This window comes from Dama dama, chromosome 27 (genome assembly GCF_033118175.1).
Source record: "Dama dama isolate Ldn47 chromosome 27, ASM3311817v1, whole genome shotgun sequence".
Lineage (NCBI taxonomy): Eukaryota > Metazoa > Chordata > Mammalia > Artiodactyla > Cervidae > Dama > Dama dama.
In genome coordinates, this window is record NC_083707.1 from 26,359,413 (window position 1) to 26,378,474 (window position 19,062).

The 19,062-nt window shown below is 40.9% G+C and overlaps 1 protein-coding gene across 4 annotated transcripts in view; it reads right to left on the reverse strand.

Moving 5' to 3' along the window:
• Window positions 1-13,112, reverse strand: part of RNF138 (ring finger protein 138) — a 45,823-nt gene extending 32,711 nt beyond the window's left edge. Inside the window, exons 1-2 of one of the 4 annotated variants that reach the window (XM_061131387.1) lie at window positions 12,863-13,112; window positions 12,174-12,357 (exon numbers count right to left, since the gene is read on the reverse strand). In XM_061131387.1, the coding sequence (XP_060987370.1) occupies window positions 12,174-12,283 (110 nt within the window). In that variant the 5' untranslated portion in view covers window positions 12,284-12,357; window positions 12,863-13,112. Of the gene's footprint in view, window positions 1-12,173; window positions 12,358-12,659; window positions 12,795-12,862 lie in introns of those variants that run through there. The other 3 variants (XM_061131385.1, XM_061131383.1, XM_061131384.1) reach the window with 3 other exon arrangements.
• Between the last annotated feature and the right edge of the window lie 5,950 nt (window positions 13,113-19,062).

The following is a 19,062-nucleotide window of genomic DNA, read 5'->3' on the forward strand; positions in this document are numbered from 1 at the left end:
TAATATGTCTGCTTTTTAATATGCTGTGTAGGTTGGTCATAGTTTTTCTTCCAAGGAGCAAGCATCTTATAATTTCATGGCTGCAGTCACCATCTGCAGTGATTTTGGAGACCAAAAAAATAAAGTCGTTCACTGTTTCCATTGTTTCCCCATCTATTTGCCATGAACTGATGGGACTGGATGTCATGATATTACTTTTTTGAATGCTGAGTTTTAAGCCAAATCTTTTACTCTCCTCTTTCATTTTCATCAAGAGGCTCTTTGGTTTTCCTTTGCTTTCTGCCATAAGGGTGGTGTCATCTGCGTACCTGAGGTTATTGATATTTCTCCCAGCAGTCTTGACTCCAGCTTGTGCTTCATCCTGCCCGGCATTTTGGATGATGTACTCTGTATATAAGTTAAATAAGCAGGGTAACAATACACAGCCCTGACGTACCCCATTCCCAATTTGGAACCAGTCTGTTGTTCCATGTCTGGTTTTAACTGTTGCTTCTTGATCTCCATATAGATTTCTCAGGAGGCAGGTAAGGTGGTCTGGTATTCCCACCTCTTGAAGAATTTTCCACAGTTTGTTGTGATCCACACAGTCAAAAGCTTTGGCACAGTCAATAAAGGAGATGTTTTTCTGGAACTCGCTTGCTTATTTTATGATCCAACGGATGTTGGCAATTTGACCTCTGGTTCCTCTGCCTTTTCTAAATCCAGCTTGAACATCTGGAAGTTCACGGTTCACGTACTGTTGAAGCCTGGCTTGGAGAATTTTGAGCATTACTTTGCTAGCATGTGAGATGCTTACAATTGTGTGTTAGTTTGAACATTTTTTGGCATTGCCTTTCTTTGGGTTTGGAATGAAAACTGACCTTTTCCAGTCCTGTGGCCACTGCCGGGTTTTCCAAATTTGCTGGCATTCTGAGTGCAGCACTTTCACAGCATCATCTTTCAGGATGTGAAATAGCTCACCTGGAATTCCATCACCTCCACTAGCTTTGTTCAGAGTGATGCTTCCTAAGGCCCACTTGACTTCCTAAGGCCCAGTGAAAACTGGTTCCATTTAAAAGGATGAAAAATTGGAGGTCTGTCATTTCCTCCCAACAATTGTCAGCTCTCATCTAAAGTTACATTGGTGGCTGCAAAAAAATTCATGATTATTTCTTTTATCCAACTGAAATGACCTTTCTTATCATACTATCTGAATTATACTGTCTGATATTAATATTTCTATACCAGCATTCTTTGGGCTGATACACAAATAGACTCAGAAAAGTTAGCACTTTTACTCTCTGAAAGACTCAGTTCTGGTAAAATTATACATGTATTCCTAGAAATTACTGCACTATGCAAAGTCATCCAGTAAAAATCAAAGAGCCTATGCCAAAAATGGGACTGGGGCACAACTCAAATGCGAACATCTGAAAGAACACTCTATGTAAAGTCTTAATATAGCCTGAAAAAAGTAGACACTACTCATTACAATAACCATGAAAGAGTATTTTAGCTTTATTTATGTTTTATATTCCCTAAGGGAAATGCTGTAAGCAAGTATGAATACAATTTTTATGTACACTATGCTACCATTTGTGTAAAAAAAGGGAGGGGAAAGAATATATGTTCAGATTTGCTTATGTATATGTAAAACTTCTTAAAAGATACCAAAGAAATAGTGATTATACTGGGGAAATGTGGGGCAGAGGTGGATGCAACAAGTGACTACAGGAATAAGATTTGGGGAAGTTGTCTGCTCACCTAGTGGTTAGCATTTCAAGCCTTCATTTCTGTGGCTTGGGTTCAATTCCTGGTCGAAGAACTGAGATCCTGCAAACCGTGTGGCTTGCCCCACCCCCACCCCCACCCCCCCCCGCCAAAAAAAACCCTAAGTCAAATCTTAGTAACTAAGCACAGCTATCCTTTAAATAGATACTAAAACTACTTCTTAAAGACTGGTAAAAATATATCTTAGAAAGCAAAACTGACTTACAAAGGTGCAAAAACAGTTTAATGGAGGAAATATAGATTTTTTAATAAATGATGCTACAGCAACTGGAAACCCATAGACCAAAAAAATAAACTCCATTCAAATTGCCCCTTTATATAAAGTTAACTCAAAACAGATCACAGACTGTAGTAAACTGGGTAATGGCCATCCAAAGATATATTCACTTACTAATTCCCAGGACAAGATAATATCACCTTATATTATAAGAGATCTGATTACTGTTAAGGATTGGGGATGAAGAAATTAGCTGGGTCCCAAGCTGTAACCAAGTGGGTCCCAAATGCTACAAGTCTTTGTAAAAGAGGCAGAGGGAGATTTGACACAAACACACAGAAGAAAGCCATACTGAGATGGAGGCCAAGACTGGAGTGATGTGGCCCCCAGGTTCTCAAGGCCCTGCCAACACACTGATTTTGGCCCACTGAAATTGATTTCAAACTTCTATCCTACAGAACTGCGAAAAAATTCATTTCTGTTGTTTTTAAGTCACCAAGTTTGTGGTAATTTGTCACAGCAGTCCTAGGAGACCAATTCACAGAGCAAAATGTAAAACATAAACCTTTTAGAAAAAGGTAGAAAATATTTAGAATACAAAGCCAGACAGAGTTCTTAGACTTAATGTTAAAAACACATTTCACAAAAGGTAAAATTGATAAAGTGGACATTATAGAAATCTTAAATGTTTGCTGTGCAAAGACTTAAAAAGGCGAAAAGACAATCCAAAGACTGGAAAAAAAATTGTAAATCATGTACCTAACAAAGGAGTAGTATCTAGAATACATAAAGAAGTCTCAAAGCTCTAAAGGAAAAAGCAAATAATCCAACTGAAAAAACATAGGCTAAAGAAACTGAAGAGACATGATGCTAATTTTACCTAAGAAGATACAGACACTAAATGAGCACATGAAAAGATGGTTAACATCATCAGCCATTAGTAAAATGCAAATTAAAGTCATCAGATATCACTGCACACATTGAATGGCTTAAATTTTTAAAAATTGACAACATGAAATGCTAGTGAGGATACAAAGAAACTGGATCACTCATACACTCCTGGTGGAAATGTAAAATGGTATAGATACCGTAGGAAATAGTCTGGCATTTTCTTAAAAGATAAAACATGCAACCACCATATGATCTACTAATTGTGCTCCTGGGCATTTATCCTAGAGGAATGAAAGCTTATGTTCTCACAAAAATCTGTACATGAATATTTATAGCAGCTCTATTTGAAATAGTCAAAAACTGACTATTCCAGATTACCTTCAGTGGATCAATGTTTAATCAAAATGTGGTACATCCATCCATGTATGCATGCATATTCACCAATTAGAGGAACCAATGATAACACACAACAACCTGAACCTCTAGAGAATTGTGCTGAGGGAAAAAAGAAATCCCCAAAAATTATATATTGTTTGATTCCTATATATTGTTTGATTCCATTTATATAACATTACATAACATTCTCTCTTTGGTAACATGAGGATTGAAATATGAGGATGAGATGGCTGGATATGGCATCACCAACGCAATGGACATGAACTTGGGCAAACTTTGGGAGATGGTGAAGGACAGGCAGGCCTGGTGTGCTGCAGTCCATGGGGTCACAAAGAGTCAGACACAACTGGGCGACTGAACAACAACTACTGAGATAAAACTCATATACCATACCCCATTCACCCAGTTAAAGCATACATTTCAGTGAGTTTTTATTTTTTTATTGTATTTTACAGAGTTGCACAATATTTAAGATTCTTGAAATGACAAAATTATGCAAACAGAGAACATGAGAACATTAGTGCTTGCCAAGGGTGAAGGAGGGACAGAGTGGAATCAAGAGGAAAGTAGGTGTGACTATATAAGAAATACAGGAAAAACCTTTGTGGTGATGGAAATGTTCTTTATCAGTGAGATACCCTGGTTTTATTTACAAGACATTACGATTAAGGGAAAATGGGTCAGGGTACACAATTTGTGTATTATTTCTTAAACTACATGTGAATCTACAATAATCTCGAAATAAATAACTTGTCCATATAGTATAATGCATATTCACCTAATAATATGTATTAAGTACTTACTACATAACAGACACTAGGAATACATCAGAGAACGAAAGCTATGAAAATCCCTACCCTGATGGGACTTACAGCATAGGTACTTGCACCAAGTTTGTGTGTATATACTACATCCAAAAACAGTCAACAAGTCATATGATACTGTGCTAAAAATTAGCAAAAGTAACTAATGAAAGTGAAAAAACCCCCAAGAATCAAATTATAAGAATTCAAATATACTAAAGAGATTTTAGAAACAATAGAAAAGGAATGCCCTCTAAAAAATACTAAGGTCAATTAAATAAGATAGGCAAATTAATAAAGACTCAAAACCATTATCTTAGTAGATTCCAAGTAAGTCTGAAAATGGACAATTTTCTGATTCAACAAAGAGAAAAAATGGAACAGCATTATAACTTAGATAAAGGGAATCAAGTATCTCAAATCTGAATGTATAATAAGATACAGAAATATATCAAAACAAAGGCAGGAAAAGAATGTAAAATAAGTAATAAATTACAATGGATTATTACTGAATCAGTCATAGAAATGACCACAAATGTACATAAAGCACACTCTGAACAATAAAATTATAAATTAGGATATAAATATTTAATATGGAAAAATGCATATAGCTTGCTAGCAACTAAAGAAACAAATTTTAAAGTGACTTCTAGACACCGTTATGAACTGTATTAAACTAACAAAATAGTGGTTTACCAAAAAAGCTCGCAAAATACATATATACTTTAATAGTATTAATGGCATTGTGTAAGCCCAGTTTTGTAGAAAGCAACATGACATCTATACAAACAGCAGAAACTATTTTTTGAGAGTTTAATATGTGCTAGGCAGGGTTTGAGAAACTTTACATACATTATCTTAAACTCTTAAAATAAATAAATGTTTAAAAGTTCCTTTATTTTACAGATAAGGAAACCAAGAGTTTAAAAAAATAAGTAAACAAGGCTTCCCTGCTGGTCCAATGACTAAGACTGAGCTCCCAAGGCAGAGACCCGGTTTAAGCCTGGTCAGGGAACTAGATCCCACTTGCCACAACAAAGAGTTTGCATGCCACAACAAAAAGATCCCCCATGTCTCAATGAAGACCCAGCACGGCCAAACAAATAAATATCTTTATAAATAAACCTGTAAGAGACTAAGGCAAGGTGTTTCTTCATTGAAAAACAAAGTCCTGAATGTTCCCTCACCCCAACACACTCTATATACAAACACAGTCCTCCACAAATTAAACACCTACATATCACTTAAACCTCAGCAACAATTTCACTTCCTCAAGAAAGGTCTTTGACTACTGAGCCATCGACTCACCAACTCACCTAGATCTGCTCCCCTTCTTATACTTGCTCTTTCAACCTATGAGTTTATAACTACACATTTATCTGAGTGTTCATTTGAACTAAATGCGTCTCATCAATGCCAATTCTGAGGGCAGGGATCATATCTAACTGTCCACCACTGTGTGATCAGCGCTGTAACACAGAGCTGGGCACTTAGCTGTTGCTCAGTCGCTAAGTCACGTCTGACTCTGAGACCCCATGGACTGCAGCAGGCCAGGCTCCTTTGTCCTCCACTATCTCCCAGAGTTTGCTCAAATTCATGTCCATTGAATCAGTGATACTATGTAACCATCTCATCCTCTGCCACCCACTTCTCCTTTTGCCTTCAATCTAGTAGGCACTGAATGCTAACCTACCTTAATCTAATCCAAAAATTTACTTAACCCAAAATACAATCCACAGTCCTCAAATCAAAACCATGAGCACCTTTCATGTACAAAACACTTCAATATAGCTATAATCATTCTTGTGTGACACAGCTGACAAATTCACTTGTATTTACCCTCTGACCCAGCAATTCCACTTGTGAAAATTATCTTACAGGAAAAACTCTCACATATGAAATGGTATTCATACAAGTTTAATCACTGTGGCACTATCTGTAACAGCAAAAAGACTGGAAACAACCTAGGTGTTCATCAGGTAAGAGATTAGATAAACAATGATACATCAAACAACGGAATACTAGAACACTCAGTACGTTCCAATGGGGTCATGAATTTCTGCCTAGTTTGTTGAACCCCTAGAGCCCTAGAATATACAACAGTACTGTCAGCACATAATGGACACTCAGTGTTGGCTAAATGAATTAATGAAAACTCTACAACCAGAAAAAAAAGAGAAAGAAAGAAGGCCCTTTATGTACTGATACAGAATAACCTCCAATACACTAAAACATGAAAATAGCAATGTACTAAAGACTGCATATAGTATGCACTCTGGAAGAATATATAAGGTAACAGTGACTGTGGGAGACAGTCATATTATTTCCTTTTGTAGCTTTAAAATTGTGAATTACAATATTCTCCATTCACAATAATGCCTTTGGTATTTAAACATATGGACCAAAACACTAGAAGTAAGATTTCTCCTTGTTTACGAAAATAATCTAGCTTTTCATGTTAGATGCTATAGGTACTAAATTTAAAATATTTTTATATTTTGATGGGTTTTGAAAACTATAAAATACACATACAAGATTATTACTATCATTCACAAACATTACCTCATTTGGTCCTTGCAATAACACTGAGAAACAGGCTGCTTCTACCCGTTTTATGGAGAAGAAAACAGGCTAAAAGGAGATAAATGGCTTGCCCAAGTGATACAGCTAGTAAGCTGTGAGTTCCTAACACAAACCCATTCATACAATTATTCAGTACCAAATGCATATACCAGGCTCAGATAAGTAAAAGTAGACCTGGGTTGCTGCCTTTTAAGAGCTTACAGTCTAACTGGAGAGAATGGCATCTATCAAATCAACTGATTCCAAAAATATTATGATTATAAACTGTGATACATGGTACACAAAGAAAGTTATTCAGGTCTTTTATCTCCATTCTGTTTCTGCCTCTGTACCATCAAGCACATTTCTTCAGATACAAAACTGCTTATTCCTCATCTCCCTTTCACTAGACTATCTGAATTTGCTAGACAAAGTTTATTTCAAAACAAACTATAAGGGACATGGAAAAAAGGTGCAAGTCAAGATTACTAGAACTATTTTGATATATCAAAGGAGCCCGCATCTTTAGGACAGTGCAACAATTTAAAAGGTTATCTTTAAATTTCTCCTAACTTTAAGCAAATGCCTGATGAATTTTCCTTATCCATTCTCCAAACAACAGGTTGATCAGACACTGGGAGAGAAAAGCAACTTTCCCATCCATCAAGCTCCAGCTTCACTATTAATTTAAAATTGTATATCTTTTATCTTCCTAGTGTATAATCAAAATCATTTCCCAAAATAACTTAAAACTTTTTCAAAAATCAGATATTTCAAGTTAGTCTTTAAGAATAAAATCAATCTTATGTTATATAATTAAATAGCATAGTTTTTTAAATTATACCACTTTACAAATATTTTTCAAAAACATTTAGATAAAGTCTTAAAAACTTTAAGAAAAGGATGGCCTAGAGCAGCATTTATTAAATCAGCAAGAAACCACACAAGCCTGGCTTTCAGAATTATAATTAGTATGTAGAAAAGAAGAAATTTTAAAAATATGTATTTAGAGCATAAATGCCCAAACAGGATACCTATAAAGTTGCTCTAATTATAAGAAACAGTAAGTGAAAATTCAGGGACTGGATAATCCAAAGCAGGTCAACAAAGAATCATAAACACACATACACAAATCATACAAATCTGTGCTTAATGAGAAGTGGAAGCTGATCTATATCAGCTCATTTTAAAAGATGCTTCCTGGGACTTCCCTGGTCATCCAGTGGTTAAGACTCTATGCTCCCAATTTAAGGGAGCACAGGTTGGATTCTTGGCCAGGGAACTAAGGTCCTGCATGCAGCCTGGTGCCACAAAAATAAATAAAAGATGCTTCCTTACATATATGCCCCAAAGCAAATGGATTAGACTTCCATTTTTAAGAGTCTGGCAGGCATTAACTTGTCATTGTATGTCATTTTTCACTGTGATAGAGCTTAGATCTAACAGCATACAGAGTTATTTTCTTAACCATTCAAAATAGACAAAGGTTTGGTTCACTACTATACAGCGCAGGGAGCTCAGCTTGGTGCTCTGTGGTGACCTAGATGTGTGGGATAGGTGTGTGTGGAGACAGTGGGGAGCAGGTTCCAAGAGGGAGAGGACATATGTATACATACAGCTGCTTTCCCTTTGTTGTACAGCAAAAATTAGCACAACATTGTAAGGCCATTATACCCCAATAAGAAACAAAAAACACCTGAATTTCTACACTAAAAAAAACAAAAAATCAGAGTAAAAACCAAAGTTCTTACAATGTTCTGTAAGGCCCTGCTTATGGAACTTAATACTTTCTAACACATTGTATGACTTGCTTATTTGTCATGTAGTCTATTGCCTACCTCTCCAACTAGAAAGTAAGTTCAGCAAAGAGAAAAATTTTGTTTTGTTTCTGCCTGGTACATAGTAAGTATTCAATAAAGATTTTTTGAATGAATGGAAAAAAAAAAAAAGGGGAGGTTTGCTTCAAAGAGCCTTTGAAGATTACAAAGGATAAAAGCAAGAGAGATAAATACTTCACCATTTATACCATTTATACTTCACCATAAATACTTTTACAGAAGGTACATCAGTCTGTACCTTCTGAAACATACCTGCTCAACTTTAATATTGTTAATTCATCTTTACATGTTTTTCAAAACATCTGACCACTCTAAGGCATCTGACACTCCTGACTACCTTTTCCTTAAAATTCTTCTTGGTTGCTTGTCACACTCTATCCTGGTTTTCTCCCTATTCTGTCTAATCCTTCTCAGGCTGCACTTTCCTCCACTCCACAGTTAAATATATGTTCTCTAGAACTTTGTTCCATCTCAATACCTGCTATCTTTCAATTTATATACCTCCCCCAGTGGCTACATCCATACTCACAGCTTTAGTTCCATGTATTCCAGATCTTTGTACATACACTTAACTACTGGACAATCATCAAATCTTATACAATCTCCTTAAAATGTCAGGAACCTTCTCTCTCCAGTCCCTCTACTGTTATCTTGGTTCAAGTTCTAATCATTTCTCTCTCTGACAGAGCAATGAATGATCTCTTCACTAATCTCACCAGTACCAAACTAGACCAGGCTAGTAACTATAAGTACTCTAAAATTTAAATGTGACCATGCTGCTCCCCTGACAAAATTATTCAGTAGATCTTTATGGCTTTCAGCAATAAGTTCAAATTGGCTTACACAGTAAATTCCTGCCAACATCCCTAAGCTCCATCTCACTACTCTCATCTTTGGCTCCAGCCAAACTTTGTAACCTGGAAACAGTCATCCTGGTAACCCCTCCCCGTGCTGTACACCTAGTCAGGGTATTCCCCAACAAACCCTGAATACTGATTTTGACCTAAGCTATTACTTCATCCAGGAACTCTCTCCTCTACTCATAGGTTAATTTAGATACCCACTTTCAAAGCTCACATAAATTTTCCTCCTCAATTTCTTCCATACCAATCACATTCAGATACAGATCTTCTCCATTAAACTGTTAACATTCTCCAGAGAAAGACCACTTCATATTCTCTGTACCTGACACCCAGAAGGCATCCAACAATAGCTGTTTGAAGGCACGTTACTCTTGCATTAGTCACTGTCGTGTTTGACTCTTTTGAGACCTCATTGGACTGTAGCTTGCCAGGCTCCTGACTATTCATGAAATTCTCCAGCCAAGAATATTGGAATGGGTAGCCATTCCCTTCTCCAGGGGATCTCTCTGACCCTGGGTTTGAACCCTGGTCTTCTGCATTCCAGGCGGATTCTTTACCATCTGAGCCACCAGGGGATGAATAAGGATTAAATGGGAATCTATTTTTTTGGTAAAGTTATTCCAGTGATAAATGAATTTACCAGAATGGGCAAATCCTTCACTGCCATTGAAATGGCATAGGGGCCCAAAGCTCTCATCACCTCATCTCTCACTACCCATGAACAAAAAATTCCTTTTGTAGCTAAAATAAATTTGTTTGAGGCCCAGGTTTGTTCTCTGTGAAAGGGGAAGAGCAAATGACATTCTAAACTAGGTTATTTACAATACAATTTTATTTCCCCACTGAACTCCTTCTAATAATACCCTGTTCTACCATTATCATTCTTTCCAAAGAAAATGTTTTCTCCTTCCACCTTAATTTATTGTTTAGTCAGAACCTTACAGCAACTGTATGTGTTTGATGGAGGACAGTGTGGGTAAAGGAGGGGATGGAGAAGAGTGAGTAGAACGTGTCCATTCCTCTTACCAAAATCTAGACCCTATTTTATTTCCACATTCCAGCCCAAAGAAGATGATTTGAGGAAAAACCCTCAACAAATCATCTCCACACTCATTTCCACAGCCTTGAGGTCAAGCCAAACTACAGTCTGATTTAACAAAATGTCTCACAAGGGAAGTGAACCAGAGCAAACTGCATGGAATTTTGAGGGGAACTAGAGATTACCATGAGCTCCATGAGGTCAATGACCCAGTAGGTACTAGAAATGATTCTGTCCAAAAAAGACCTACTTCCTTACTTTGCCCTCCTTCCCTCCCTTTCTTCTATCCACTGCTAGCCCAAGGGCAGAAAAGGAATCAAGTTAAAATAAACACTTGTAGATTAAAAGCCAAAAGGTATACACTGTGCCCTAAATATCTCAAGATATTTTAACTACCTGCATTTGTTGCACCAAATAATAAAGGAATAAAGACTGTCATTCATCTCCTATAAGCGGCAAAACTATAACTGGTGTAACTTCTATCAAGAAAAGTCACATATTCTTGGGCTCATACAACACTACAGAAGAGGAGTAAGGTAGACAACAGATTGGGAACGGAGTGAGAAAAGTGGATATCAAGAAACAGCTGTAAGGAAATTTGAGACTAACCCCAAATTCAACAACCCATTCTTTACAAAATTACAGAACCCAGCGGAAAGAGAAATCGGTTTAGAAAATGGTTCGATTCCTTTCAGCTATTTGCAAGCACACAGAACTTTCAAGACTGGGTGTATTTTTTTCAAAACGAGATTTCCAAGCCTCACCTGCCATAAATTCTTTCTAAGTTTGGAATGGAGCCTGGGAATTGGTGTGTTTACTTAAAAAGTTCCTCCAGAGACCCCGATCAGCATTCAGGTTTGTCAGAAGTGCTATCTACCTTTACAAGAAGGGCTCCTGCTAAATCTTACTGACATCCTAGTAGCCTCTATTAATTATCGAAGTGCTTCCTTTAAATATGCCAAATCGAATAGCACCAGGCCACCTCAATCAACCAACCCCTCACTGTGCTCCACCACCCTCCCTACGGTTACAGCCTTCATTTCAGTTCATTCCTCACCAGGGCGGTCTTTCTCATTTCCATCGTTGTAGCAATCAAGTAATAAGCAGAATGGTAAAACAAAGGGAAACTATCACTTCAATACCCGGAAATCCTTCAGTTCTAACATATGAGGGAAGCCAATCCATTCTAGAGCATTCCAACCTGCACTAAATTTTGAACCGATTAAAACACTCTCAAGGGTGGTCTGTGAAGCGGGACTGAACGGTTAAGTTAGATAAGAGCTCTAGATCTGGAAACGATGGGCGGCCAATGTCCTGAAAGGAAGGGAGACCTGAGAGCCGGGAGTGGGGGGTAAGGTCGCGGAGCGCGGCGAGCGGGCACCTCAGGCCGGTTTTGACACTCGACACCCCAGCCTTCACTCGGGTTGCTAGGAAACAAAAAGGCTCCACGTTCTCTGCAGTTCCTCCCGGGCCTTCAGCAGAGGGCCGGGGCCTCGAGGAGCGAGGACGCCACAGGGGCTGGCCTGGGCACTGCCCCGGGGGCGCGACGACGAGGGAGCCCCGGAGCAAGGGGGGCTCGGGCTGAGGGGGGCCGGGTGCAGCGAGAGGCCCGCGAGTTCGGAGGCAGGGCGGCCCGGCCTCCGACTGACCGGGAATGGGCCCTCAGCGCCGAGCTGAGGAGAGGGGAGGCCGCGGCGGGCTCGGCTCCCACCAGGCCACGTCCCAGGGTCCGGGGCGGGGTGCGGGGCCTAAACCACCACCCGGCTCCGCGCGGGGGAGGGGGCGTCTACTCACACGTGCTGACAGGCCGCAGTCCGCACGGGCGTTTTGAGCACCTCCTGACAGACGGGGCAGTAGAAATCATCTTCGGTGTAGGACGTGGCCGCGGAGAGCTCCTCGGCCATGGTGGGGGACGAAGGATGAAGGCGATGGCGGCGGCAGCGGCCGAGGTGGCGGTGGCGGCCAGGGGCCTGACTCCCTGAGCGAACCCGAAGGGGGCGGGGAATCGCGTCAGGAAGCCGCTCGCGCCAGGAAGCAGGCGGGGTCCGGGGGCGGGGCCCTGGAGGGGCGGGGCCGAACGCGGAGACGCTACGGCCGCACGCGCCGGGCGAGGGTCGTGCCCTGGGGCGCTGCTCCCACAGGGGCAGGACGGGAAGGCGGTGCCTAGCGGGAGGAGGCGGCCGAGAGCCCGGCGATTGGCTTCACTGCCGCTTCCGCTCGAGCCGGGAGCCTCCCCTCGCACCTGGGAAGCCCTTCCCCCGCCCAGGGCCTCTCCCGTACCTGGCTCTGCAGGGCTCCGCGACCCCGCCCTCAGCCCTCTGCTGGGCTTCTAGCCTCCCTTTCCCCCGGCTCCTTTCTCCCACCCGCGCGGCCGTCGGTCTCCGGGCGGCAACCTACCCAGTACCGCGGCTCCCCTCCCAACACCGCCCCGACCCCGCCCAGTCCCCGCCTCACGCCCCGCCCCCCGCTCTCAGCTTGCGTACACTCTCACTTAGGAGCTCCAGAGCCCCGAGGTTGGTGAACCCGCTTCCGCGGCGAGTGTTCGTAGAGAAGCCCGGCGCCTTAATCGGGCCTCTTGGCCAGCCGTTGCCGCCTTCGCAGCCGAGGCCGGGAGGAGAGAGGCGGGCGGAATATGTGGTGCACATCGGCCCGAAACGGGGCCGGGCCCGAGGCTCATGGTGCACCGGGATCCGGCCGCCCTCTCCAGCTGCTCTCCTAGGTCATCACTCTGCCCGAGCGGGCCGCGAGCCTGGGGTGGAGGAGAGGCGGGAACGCGGCCTCCATAGCAACCGGGGCTTGTAGCCCGCAGCAGCTTGTGACATCACCAGGTGCTGGTGCTCACCTGTACCCCCCAGCCTCCCTCCAGCGAGGATCCCATCTCTCAGAACTCTTATCAAATATACTGGTGTTTTCAAGAATTTTTCCATTAAAAAAAAATAGCCTTGCCTAATAGTGTTAGATTTGGTCCTTGTCAGAATGTTTTGATCGTGCCAAGATGTGTTCTATAATAATCAGTTATGGGGGGAATACTTGTAAATCCATGGCTGATTCATGTCAATGTATGACAAAAACCACTATAATATTGTAATTAGCCTCCAACTAATAAAAATAAATGAAAAAAATAATCCGTTATGGGATTTTAATCCTTTGGAGAAGAAAAATTAAAGATAAGCCTCCTTGAGAGGCTTTAGACCTCATCTTTAGACCTTAACACAGTGAGTTACAGTCACAAATACGGTTTTCCGCCTACACCATTGTTTTGTTGTTTGATAGCTTCGAAGAAAAATGAGGTAGAAGCATGGATCTAGGCATTTTACCGTAATCAACTAAATGTTTTTTTAATGAGCCCTTAATTCCCGGATATATCCACACAAATAATAAGTGTATAAGATAAAGTCACAATTACATGAACAGAGCTAAAGAAATGTAGAACATCATAAAGCATTCTCAATTCACTTGAGGAAAGAAAAAGTTTCATTACCATGCTTTGTTAAAGCTTTCCACTAGGGACTAAATGAATCAAAACTAGGAGCCATTGAAAGGCTTAGTTAATTCAATTCTGTCATTTATGATCTACCTTGTTCTTGGCACTGTGTTAAATGTCATGCAGGTGTCATGAACTTTTTAAAAATATTTATTTGTCCTGGGCCTCAGTTGTGGCGCTTGAGGTCTTGGATCTTCATCTGGGCATGTTGTTGTTCAGTCGCCCAGTTGTGTCCAACTCTTGGCAGTCCCATGGACTGCACGCAGCATGTCAGGCATCCCTGTGCCTCACCATCTCCTGGAATTTGCCCAAGTTCATGTCACTGCATCAATGACACCATCCAGCCATCTCATCCTCTGACACCCTCAGTCTTTCCCAGCATCAGGGTCTTTTCCAATGAATCAGGTGTTTGCATCAGATGACCAAGGTATTGGAGCTTCAGTTTCAGCATGAGTCCTTCCAATGAATATTCAGGGTTGACTGGTTTCATCTCCTTGCTGTCCAAGGAGCTCTCAAGAGTCTTCTCTAGCACCACAGTTTGAAACCATCAATTCTCAGCGCTCTGTCATCTTTACGGTCAGCTCTCACAACCGTAAATGACTACTGAAAGACCATAGCCATGACTATATGGACTTTTGTCGGCATGGTTATCAAGAGGTTCTTTAGTTCTTCTTCACTTTCTGCCATTAGAGTGGTATCATCTGGGCATGGGGGATCTTTAGTTGCAGCATGTGGGATCTAGTTCCCTGGGGCTTCCCAGATGGTGCTAGTGGTAAAGAACCCACCTCCAAGTGCAGGAGACATAAGAGACATGCGTTGGATCCCTGGGTCGGGAAGATCCCCTAGAGGAAGGCATGGCAACAAACTGATCAGGGATCAAACTTCACCTCCTTGCAATGAGTCCAGGTGGTTCAGTCTTAGCCACTGGACCACTAGGGAAGTTATAGGTATCATGAACTTTGCTCTCAATTCATTTATACTCTTGGTTGTCTATCAAAATGATAGAACAAAAAAATGATATTTGCCAAAGTATCAATATTAAATTTTTCATTAACGGTGACTATGATGCAGAAGATGAATGATTGGATTTGTATGGACTTGAAATGGGTCTTAATGTACATCTTTAAACAACAATTCCTAGAATAATACTGAGTTATTTGTCCAGTAAACATCGAATTCCCTCCACCACCAATCTACAGTGTTTGGCATTATTTTCTTCCTTTCATCCTTAGCAAAAACAGTAGAGGTGGGAGCAGACAGGCTTATTTTAGCTTCAGATTTTTTCAGAGGAAGAAAAGCACCTGGTGGGAGGGATACCTAATAGCAATAGTCACCAAGTGCTTTTTAAATTCTCTCATAAAATGGTTCTTGGGTTCCAAATTTCACATTTTTGATACCATATTCACAATCATATTTTACTTATTTTGATCACTTTAGGAAGTAAAATGCATTTTCTACTTAGTGGAATGTTTCCCTTTACTCATTGAGAATTGTTAATTAGAACATTAATTTTGTGACTTTTAATTTTATTTCATTCTTTCTCAGTAATGGCAACCTTCCTCAATGCACTAATCCAAACATGTTTGTTTTAGTTTTCATATAGTCTATGACTCAGGTAAATCATTTGGCTTACATGTATGTGTACAGTTGGCCATATGTGGAAATCCATCAAAATTTTGGCTATAAGGAAAATGTAGTTACCTTCTGAGAGTTAAGCTTAGAAAAACAAACCATAAATGCCAAAAGACATAACCTTCTGTCTTGGCAGCTTTTTATATGAAAAGCTACTTGATATTTTTATGGCAATGTCACAGATTTACTCAAGATCCATTCAGCTGTGTAAATAAAATGTCAGTAGGGAAAAAACTCTAAATGTTAGACCAATTTATAAACTTAGTCAGTTGAAATAATTTAAATATTTCCTCTAAATTTAGGTTAAAACACTCAGTCTCTTAATAGTCCATCTCACTCAGTCGGCTATCCGCAAAATGACACATGGGAGGATGAAAAGAAAGACAAAGGGTAGCTGACATGAACTTGAGACACTATTCTGGGATCTTGGTCCTAAGATCTACAAAGTCTCCTTAAATTCTTGCTGGACTTTTCTACAGAGAGGATAATTTTGGCTGTTATCTGAGATGCAAGTCTTGGGCATTTTGTTGCTGGTAACCTGCTGGTGAGGGCTACTCTGGCCTGTCCTAGCTGGGTCATAGCCTTGCCCTATGCCCTGGTTGATTCCATTTCACCAATACTGTAGAACCTTCTAGATCTCTGCCACTGTCATCTTCTGGTTTCTTAATCCTCAATGCAGCAGGTCCCTCATCTTCACAAGACAACTATACTCCAACGCATCTCTGGGGTCCCTTCCCTCTGTCTCTGGGAGGAAGACTCATTGTATGTCATTGGATTTGCCTGAAGTGCTGACCCACAGGTTGGTTCTGCACAGCCTATGAGGCAATGTGCCTTCAGCTCCCCAGCCCTCAGCTCTCCTCTCAACCTATCTAACACATCTTTCTTCTCTTTTTCAACTATAATTCTGTCAGTGAAAATCAATCGATCTAAGAAAGAAATGGAAATTTTTATTCAAGCTAAATTTGAGAATTATAACCTGGGAACAGCTTCTCAGAAAGCTCTGAGATAGACAATTGAATATTACTCGGCCATAAGCAAGGAACGAAAATTGGGTCATTTGTAGAGATGTGGATGGACCTGGAGTCTGTCTCACAGAGTGAGGTAAGTCAGAAAAACAAATTTCATATATTAATTCATGTATGTGGAATCTAGAAAACTGGTAATGATGAACATTGTTTCAGGGCAGGAATCAAGATGCAAATGCAGAGAACCAATGTGTGGACATGGTAGGGGAGGTAGAAGGAGGATGAGATGAATTGGGAGATTAGATTTGACTTAAATGCACTACCATGGGCTTCCCAGGTGGCTCAGTGGTAAAGAATCCACCTGCCAATGCAGCAGATACGGGTTGGATCCTAGGTCCAGAAGATCCCCTGGAAGAGGAAATGGAAACCCACTCCAGTATTCTTGCCAGGAAAATTCCAGGGACAGAGGAGCCTGCTGGGCTACAGTCTATAGCATCGCAGAGTCAGACATGACTGAGCAACTGAGCACGCATGCAAATACACTGTGCTGTGCTGTGGTGAGTCACTCAGTCGTGTCTGATTCTTTGCGACCCCATGGACTGCAGCCCACCAGGTTCCTCTGTCCATGGGGATTCTCCAGGCAAGAATAATAGAGTGGGTTGTCATGCCCTCCAGGGGAATCTTCTCAACCCAGGGATCAAACCCAGGCCTCCTGCAATGCAGGTGGATTCTTTACTGTCTGAGTCATCAGGAAAACCCAGAGAGTACACTACCTGGTGTAGAATAGCTAGCTAGTGGGAACTTGCCATATCACACGAGGAGCTCCGCTCGGTGCTCTGTGATCACTTAGAGGGTGGAATGGAGGCGCCGGAGGGAGGTGGGAGAGGGAGGGGATATACATATGCATATAGCTGATTCATTTGGTTGTAGAGCAGAAACTAATGTGACATTGTAAAGCAATTATACCTCAATAAAAATAAACAAATTAGTAAATAAAATAAAGCTCTGAGAACTGTCCCACCTGTTGGAAATTAAGGCACAGTTATATAGGTTTTCTGAGACAGAGGGCAGTACAGCAAACGATGTGATATTAATAGTTTACATAACCCAAATCTAAGCATCCTCGTGGTGGGTCATGTGAGCCCTTACAAGATCAAGGAGGAATGTTATCTTTTAAGGAGTTGTCTTGATGATACTAGGAGAATGTTGCTTTTTATGGTTGAACAGGTGTTTCCTGCTAATGGGGGAGCTTTTGTTGATGCATGATGCAAATACACAATGACAGTGGTAGGAGAGAGGAGGCCAAAGGGCAGAGAAAACTTTTTTATGTTTAAATTTTTGTCTTGACAAAAAATATGAATTATATTTGACAATACCGTGGACTGGAAAGAAAGGACCTTTCCCCTTGCCATTTATGGCTGATGGGCTGACTGGGGTGCTCCCGTATGTAAAGCTCTTCAGTCAAGTCTACTAGGCCAGGTAATTAACATACTAGAGGGGAAAACAAATACATTTAGAAAATTAATTTCTCTTTTGATAAAGCCTAGCTTTGTCTTATTACAAAATCTTCAAAGCTCATTTTGTGGTAAAAGTAATGGCCTTGGAAGAGGGGAGTGGGGAGGCTGGGAGACAGAATAGGAGGGAGGCTCACTTTTCACTGTCGGCCCTTCAGTATCTATTTAAATTGGTATCATGTGGAGTCATGATGTTCAGCTGATTGGCACCAGTGCAGCTTTGAGAGTCCTTTCCAGCCTGGCCCATTCTGATTGGTCACTAGTCTGTCTTGAATGGCCATTTGATTCCAGTTGTTAAATATTTTCAATATTACTCCTGAGAATGTACATAAATAACCTATTCACTGAAGGCATATAGTTTAAGCATTTAAAAAAAAAAAAAAGTAAAGTTCTTTTCACTCCTGTTGAATTAATAATAATCAGCAGTGGTCACACAACTGGAAAAAGTTAGTTTTCATTCTAATCCCAAACAAAGGCAATGCCAAAGAATGTTCAAACTACTGCACAATTGCACTCATCTCACACGCTAGCAAAGTAATGCTCAAAATTCTCCAAGCCAGGCTTCAACAGTATGTGAACCGTGAACTTCCAAATGTTCAAGCTGGATTTAGAAAACAGAGAGGAACCAGAGATCAAATTGCCAACACCTACTGGATCATCGCAAAAGCAAGAAGAGTTCCAGAAAAACATTTACTTCTGCTTTATTGACTATACCAAAGCCTTTGATGTGTGAATCACAACAAACTGTGGAAAATTCTTCAAGAGATGGTAATACCAGACCACCTTACTGGCCTCCTGAGAAATCTGTATGCAGGTCAAGAAGCCACAGTTAGAACTGGACATGGAACAACAGGCTGAATCCAAATTGGGAAAGGAGTACATCAAGGCTGTATATTGTCACTCTGCTTATTTAGCTTATATGCAAAGTATATCACTGAAAATGCCAGGCTGGATGAAGCACAAGCTGGAATCAAGATTTCCGGAAGAAATATCGATAACCTCAGATATGCAGATAACACCAACCTTATAGCAGAAAACAAAGAAGAACTAAAAGGCCTCTTAATGAAAGTCAAAGAGGAGAGTGAAAA